Genomic DNA, 7,577 nt, shown 5'->3' on the forward strand with positions numbered 1-7,577 from the left:
GATAGCCGCCCTGTTAACAGAAATGTGATGAACGTTTACAGTGTTTTATATATTGTTTGAAAATTAGTGCATTCACATATCACTTGTTTAATTTATGATAACGTAGGTATTCCAACAATGTTCATTTTCAGAACACTGCTGTTCATCTAACTCAAATAGTGCTGCTAAAATGTTCAATATTATAAAATGACAATGTTATAGAATCATAGAATGGTCTACGGCTGGGGCGGGTAACTCGGGTATCCGGGTCTGAAGGGTACTGAGTAGGACCCGGGTACCCTAAGGACGACCCAGACTCGTGGTTAGTCACGTGATATATTGTTTAACGACAAAAGTTATCTAGAACTCTATTGTTACTAATGTTCGCATTTCTTTCTGACTATGCACCCATTCCTTCTGATTTTCCATATGGTTGACTAAATATATAACTCAATTCAATTTCAGTGTATGAATAACCAGATTGTTTAATACATGTATCTAAATACGTTTTGCCAGGGCTATGCTTTCTTGTGACCATGGCTGCGTCGGCGTCTTTGGGATGCCGGGAACAGACTCAATACTTTGACGTAGGCAGTTCGTTGGAAAGACTACCAACGGCTTTTTGTCATTGCATCTTGAGAGTCGAATCCAATGATTTTATATGGACATTCTATAAGGTAGACTGCACAAACACGCCAATTGTATAGTCATGTATTGTGAGGTGACTTTGAAATCCAAGGTCGGGTTGACACATTTGAATAAGAAAACACGACACTAGTGTAGGCATACATACAGGAATTCAGTATATGTGTATGGTGCCTGTAGGGTACTTATATACATGTGCACATACTAGTATATAGTCATGACCGTAGGTACCTGTGCACGGGACTAAAAGAGACCGCCTCCGTGGTCTTGTGGTAGAGCGTCCGCCCGGAGAGCGGAAGGTCCGAGGTTCCATCCCCGGCCGCGTCATACCAAAAGACGTTTTTAAAGATGGTACTTGTTGTTACCCTGTCAGGCGCTCGGCACTAAAAAAGGGCTAAAACAAGGACTGGTCGGCTCGGAGTCAGTATACTGTGTCTGAGTGGGGTATTCATGTTAAACTGCGGCATGGTATCTCAGTGAGCTAGCACTATAAATCGGTATAAGTCCGGACTAGTACAAGCAGCCACACACACGTGCATGCACGTCGCTATATAAGTGCAATAATCTTGGACGCGACGTTAAACCCAATTTCACCTCACGGGGCTAAAAGTGACGTTTATGAATGAACCTACGGTAGATGGTGCGTCGCAGCCACGTCGTGTCCCGATTGCTTCAGTTTGTATTTATAACTTGATATTGTACACTTATAAAAACCTAGACTGGTGCTGAGCAATATTTCTTACATAGATTTAAAAAAAAGTTTTGTTTGTTGTTTTGTTTATTGGTTTAACGTCGCTCTCAACATTATTCCAGCTATATGACGGCTGCCCGTAAAAACAATTTTAGAGCAGGCAATCCAGTGGTTGACGTCATGAGCATCGATCTGCACATTTCGGCTCGACCACCCGATTCTTTTAGTCGCCTCTTACGACCAGCATGGGTTGCTGAAGACGAACTCTGACGCGGACCTTCACGGTAAATTTATTTTATTTATGCATCATACAGAGTTATAATATGGCAAATATGGATTTGACATAAACAAGATACAGATTTGGTATATAGAAGATATAGATTTGATATATGCAAGATATAGATATGATATGAACAAGATATAGATTTGATATAAACAAGATTTGGCTTGATAGAGGCAAGATATAGATTTGATATATACAAGATATAGATTTGGCATATACAAAATATAGATTTGATATATACAAGATATAGATTTGATATATACAAGATATAGATTTGATATATACAGGATATAGATTTGGTATATAGAAGATATAGATTTGATATAAACTTATATATATATATATATATTTGATATAAACAAATATAGAGTTGATAAAAACAAGATAAAGATTTGATATATATACAAGATTTAGACTTTATACATACAAGATATAGAGTTGATGTAAGCAAGATATATTTGAAATAAACAAGATATAGATTTTAAACATACAAGATAAAGATTCCATATACAAGATATAGAGAATATTTCATTTACGCAAAGAGTGAAGATATAATGTTTGCCCCGTCACGTGATAGGAGAAACATGATATTTCACCAGATACGTGGAATATCCTATTTATAATACACTTTTAGTGTAGTTGTTTTCATTACGAATCTTAAACCTTGAAACGTAAAAGGCTCCCTACCTTACACACAGGGACGTTTCACCACCTCATTCTATTGCGACTTAAAAAGTAGTTCCGAGTTTACAAAATCGTTTAAAAATGAACAAAAGTAATAAAAAATATTTGAGGTCATGATTATATACAAAATCAACTTCGAAAAGAATTTTATTGAAATCTACGAGACCTCTGTTGGAAGCGAAAGGAATACAGTTTCGAATGACGAGAAATGAGAAATGAGAAATTTACAGTTCATAAGGAAACATTTTCAAGAGAATAACAATCGTCAAGAAGCGATGTTAACTTCATAAAAGACCATCTGTCATTATTGTGCCTTGTCAATGAGGATCTAACCCCCAAAGAGAAGTCAACAGGGTGTGTATGGGTCAGACACTTACAATAAAGGGAGACAATTTGCGGGGATGTTGCGTTTGTATGGCAACAGTTCCGTCAAAGTGTTATGTTCATTGCAATAAAACTATCACTTTGCTCAACTTCAGAAAACTCAGTCTTTCTAATGAAGTACAAAAAAAATAGATTTGATGTACGCAAGATATGAACGGTGTCGTCATTTAATAGCTAGGACAAACTCGACAGAGGAAGGAATCTATTTGTACGACTTTTATTTGACCCGAAATGAGATCAGTTCTAACAATGTGCCCACTTTATACTTATCCCTGTACTATTTCATTAATCCCTACATAGATCCGCATACACATGTCAGGCGATTAAATATCCTGGTTTGAATAATGCCCATGTGAACACATATACCACACCATGTTGTTTAGAAATGCATCAAATAAAAACGGCAAAACACCTTCCATATTTTTCATCTGAACTAACTGGCTTATGTTACAAATAGTTTTCTATTCCACAAAAAAATTCTCGGGAAACAAGCCACAACACCCCCTTAAAGAGAAGTCGTAAAATAACATGATCTTTCTGGGTTACGTTGAGGGTACATTCACATGTGTGCCCTATACCCTTATCTAAATATATACCTACAACGCCGGAGAATAAACAGTCTCCATTATCCACCGAAACAGATCACTGGGATCACTGAAAATCATTGATGAAAAACAACATAAAAATCTTCACAGGTTGTACCGCCAACAACGCTCCCGTAAGTGTTTACAGTATACATATTATTATAGGAGCAGGCGAAAACAGAAACATCAACATGAAAACATGTTTATGATCTGAAAATTGATTCTGGATGGGCGCCGCATAATCTTTAAAATCCTATAAAAGTTTCGAAATATAATCGCCGCCGTACACTAATGTCATTCATTGTGTGGATTATATGTTGTGAAAGCATTTTCATGGACAAGTAGTTTTGGATCCCGTGCATTGGATCAGAAGGTGTAATGGAACTGTTTACACTCCTCGTGGGCATGCCATACCTCCTACTACGTTAATAAATGTAAATATGTTTGGTTTGATCCTTGCAAAACATCCGTCTTTGCAACCTAACATTCTTCTCCATGCATTACACTGAGCCCGGTAACGACCATTAGAACAGTTTTGTCTGCAATGAAGAGAAACATTCTACTCTTTCATTGACTGTTCACTGGTGTGCTAAAAGGACATTCAAAGAGATAAATCTGATTGTACTAGTAACACGGTGGGAGGGAGTAGGTCACCCGGACGCACTCCTGTTGGTTATATAAAGAGGTCTGCCTTAGAGGGTAGCTGTTCATGAAATGTTCATTCTGGTTCGGGCAGTGTCACACGGAGGTGTTGGAATAGCTGTGCCTCCGAGAACAGAAGTCAAAATACAGTCTTGTGGAGGAACTGCTTGCCAATAAGACATCGGAAGAGACAATGGTGTTGTAAATTGTCATATATTTTAATTGTTCGTGTAAGGTACATGTGACGTTTGTATCAGAACTTGTATCAGAACAGATCTAAAGAATTATACGTGGTCTGAAAGACAAAAAAGCTGGCATTTAACTCTCTGAAATAACATCTTTTTGAAGATTTAACTGTTCTTATCTTTTAATAGAACGGATTCTTCGAAAGTAATTTAATCCTGTTAATGCATTTATGTAAAGAAATTCCCAAGAGAAACTAACATAAAGGATACAAAATCAGTAATTTACATTTTTTACGAAGGACCTTGTGATTTCCGGCATCATGTGTGATATTTTTTCGAACGAAAAGTGCAAGAAATTTGCATCAAGCTGTTTGAATAGGGAGTTGAAAAGTCATCAGAAGAACTGTGTTCAGGATCGCCTGCTAAAGGAGTCCAACAGCAGGTTTGACCGGAGCCACAAAAAGGAGTCCAAGACACAGACATTCATCAGGGAGGGGATCCAGAGGGAGCACGGCTCCATAGTATCACGGACTCCCTCCATCTCCGAGTGGATGAAACAACACCAGCGACATATGGACGCTTGGAAGGAACAGGAGAGACAGAAACTAGAGAATAGACACAGGTACGTCCATTATATAGACACATGTATTCTCATTCGTCTGGACGATAAACACTGATAGGTTAAAACACCTATCTCCAGAGTAGATACAAGAATGACAAACCATGCATGTATCCTTAACACAGACATGTAGATAAATCTGCATCAATACACTTGCGATGTTGTAGACACTAGAATCTATCACTGAATCGTTCGAAATCTGAGAAGTTGAATTATTATATATGAATTCAGGAACACAGGAAACATGAATCCAATGTTGCTGATGCCCTTTATTCTCGAGTCTTGGAACTATATGCTCTTTTATTTCACCTCACCTTTATTTCAATTAGAGCATTTCTTTTCGGCCACAGCTTTCATGTCATGTTGGTTAGCACCATAGATCCTGCTTTAAGACCAGTTTCTTATTGTTTCTATTCTTCTGTAGGTACATGATCCGCCAGTACAGGATTCCAAAGGTAAAATCGTTAGATTCCAGCGGGATGAATATGTCTATTAATGGGACAGATCCCATAGGAAAGGTCCAAGATCCGGAAGAGTCTGGAGATCTTGCAGAAGGTTCTGAAGACAGCATCCCGACTTCAACCCTGAGGAGGACCAGCAGTGACACCCGGAGTCGCCCCAAAACTTCAGGGGCGAGGCTGAGAAGACGAGCAAGTGTGAACACGGAGTCAAGGTCAGCCAGGTACCCCAGAAGGTGCTCCACGTCGATGGGAATGGCTCATCTTCTGGAAGACATTTTGTGATTGTGATGAAAGCATTTTGTGATTGTGATGAAAACGTTTTATGAATGAGAAGAAGCCGTTTTATGACAGCGATGAAGACGTTTTATGACTGTTATGAAGACATTAAGACATTCAGTAATAAGTACTGTTCTTGACAAAGCGCTGAAGAATGGTGTATTAATGTTTGAATGGTACAAAGAAACTTTAAGATTGTGTGGCACGTGTATGTAAAGTGTTTTTTTTACTTTTGCAAGCTGCTCTCGCATATCAATATGTCTGTCACTGTGACGACACACGCCAGTGTTACATACCCAGAACTGACGGTATGATTGTGTCTATATTATATACGGTGTCTTTTCGAGAATATCGTTTTGAGAACCATGAAATAACATCTTGGGAAACGTGACAATATCAGCTTGAGAAACGTGACAATACCATATCCTGTGGTGGCTGCCATTGCGGTATATGTAGATAGATTTCTCATCACAAACTTTCAACTGTTCACAGGGACAATGTGAGAATATGTGTATCAGGATTCTTCTTATCCTGAAGGACAATGCTTAAATGTGTTCAGTTGAGTGTACATTGTCACAGAGCCAGTGGGTACATGTTCCTTTAGGGAAGTTATTCCAGAGTATTTCTCCATCAGTGAACCTTAGCTTGGGTCTCTGCATGTATGCTGAAATATCTACCTCTCTTACTCAGTGTCATCGGTAGGAAGAGTAACTCATTGAGAACCTGTCTGGTAAATAAAATACATGTTAATCTTTAACTGCAGTCCACCAATGATAGAAATGTTACTCTTTGTAACATATTAGCTAAATGACTCTGATGGGTTTACATGTGGATACGGGTGTTTTTTTATTTATATATCATATTATAAACATATTTATCATTGCATTTCTTTCTTTTTCTTGAGTTTATGTCGCTATTTAGTGCACATTAGAAAGTATAAGTAGATAAGTACATATGACAACTTTTTTCAAATTCATAGGTTTAAACAGAGCATCTTTCCTGTGGCATATCATTTTGTGTGTATGTGCGTGGCGGTAGAAATGAACGTGCTATCTGAGGTTCATGTGACAAAAAGGTTAAAATATACGTATCTTTTTGCCACCAGAGTTGAACATATGTCCCTATATTTCGAGCAATATTCCAGCAGTTCCTGACCTTGGTGTCTATATTTCACAACTTATGAGGAACAATCGAGCATGCTCTTTCTACAACGATTTCAAAGAGCATCAAACCTTGTTTGATCAGGTTTATAGTAGTCATTTTGAGGATATTTCCAAATTGATGCATCGGTGACAAAAATGATGTCCGATTCAATTACTCATTTATACCTTGACCCGTTGTTTTAGGTGAATCGTTGACTTGCTCTTGCGTGTGTTTGTGACGGGTGCCAACAATAGGGCAGGTGCGCTCACCTTCTCGCGAACACCTAGTGTCATAAAATGATAAACCCTTCCTATTATCACAAGAAATCTCTTCGAAAGCGCATCATCAATCAATAACACAATAAAAACATGATAGATGTTAAATACCGTTAGGGGGTCACAGGTGGCCCAGTTGTCTAAGGCGCCGCAATTCGCTGTGCAGAGTTGCGTCCCTTGGGCACGCAAGAAACCTATGATTGTGGGTTCGAATCCCGGTTCGCCCCGATTATGTTTCTAGGTCTGTCAGCACCATACCCGTGCTCGTGGGTTTCACCTAAGTGGTAAGCGTCTAAGACCTGCCTCACTGTAGCTACAGTGAAACACCGTTATCTTGTAATTACCGTTTCATGTCACTTCGTCCGAATTATGAAATGTTCGAATTTACGAATAATTTGTAGTTTATTATGACATTTACATATCTGTAGGCAATCCGAAAAACAATGTTCTGAACACCTGGTTGACAGGAGCACGACTAAAGGGGTCACACTATGCGTATTCACCCCTTTACGGTTCATACTCCTTTTTATCCCCCGCCAACTTTGTATAGAAACGGGCACCGTCCGTCCGTCCGTCACGTTTCGTTTCCGGAGCATAACTCAGAAACCGTCCAATATTTTTTCATGAAACTTTGCAGGTTTGTCAGGTACATGCTGAACTGGTGCCTTTTGCTATTTAGAAATTTTAGAAATTTTTATTCTTTACGTTTCCATGGCAACAAGATGG

General features: G+C 38.6%; 1 protein-coding gene across 2 annotated transcripts; it reads left to right on the plus strand.

The window, feature by feature from the left end:
• Positions 1-3,923: 3,923 nt before the first annotated feature.
• LOC124151492 lies at positions 3,924-6,318 on the plus strand. 2 transcript variants are annotated; one of them, XM_046523991.2, is made up of 3 exons: positions 3,924-4,088; positions 4,491-4,699; positions 5,121-6,318. In XM_046523991.2, exons 1-3 carry the CDS (start codon positions 4,086-4,088, stop codon positions 5,437-5,439), a joined length of 531 nt encoding a protein of 176 aa, XP_046379947.1. In that variant the 5' UTR covers positions 3,924-4,085; the 3' UTR covers positions 5,440-6,318. The 2 variants fall into 2 exon arrangements, with proteins under 2 accessions (XP_046379947.1, XP_046379946.1); XM_046523990.2 differs by having other exon boundaries at positions 3,935-4,699.
• Positions 6,319-7,577: the final 1,259 nt, after the last annotated feature.

The sequence above is a fragment of the Haliotis rufescens genome, unplaced genomic scaffold (assembly GCF_023055435.1).
Source record: "Haliotis rufescens isolate VD_foot unplaced genomic scaffold, xgHalRufe1.0.p SCAF_3, whole genome shotgun sequence".
Classification (NCBI taxonomy): domain Eukaryota; kingdom Metazoa; phylum Mollusca; class Gastropoda; order Lepetellida; family Haliotidae; genus Haliotis; species Haliotis rufescens.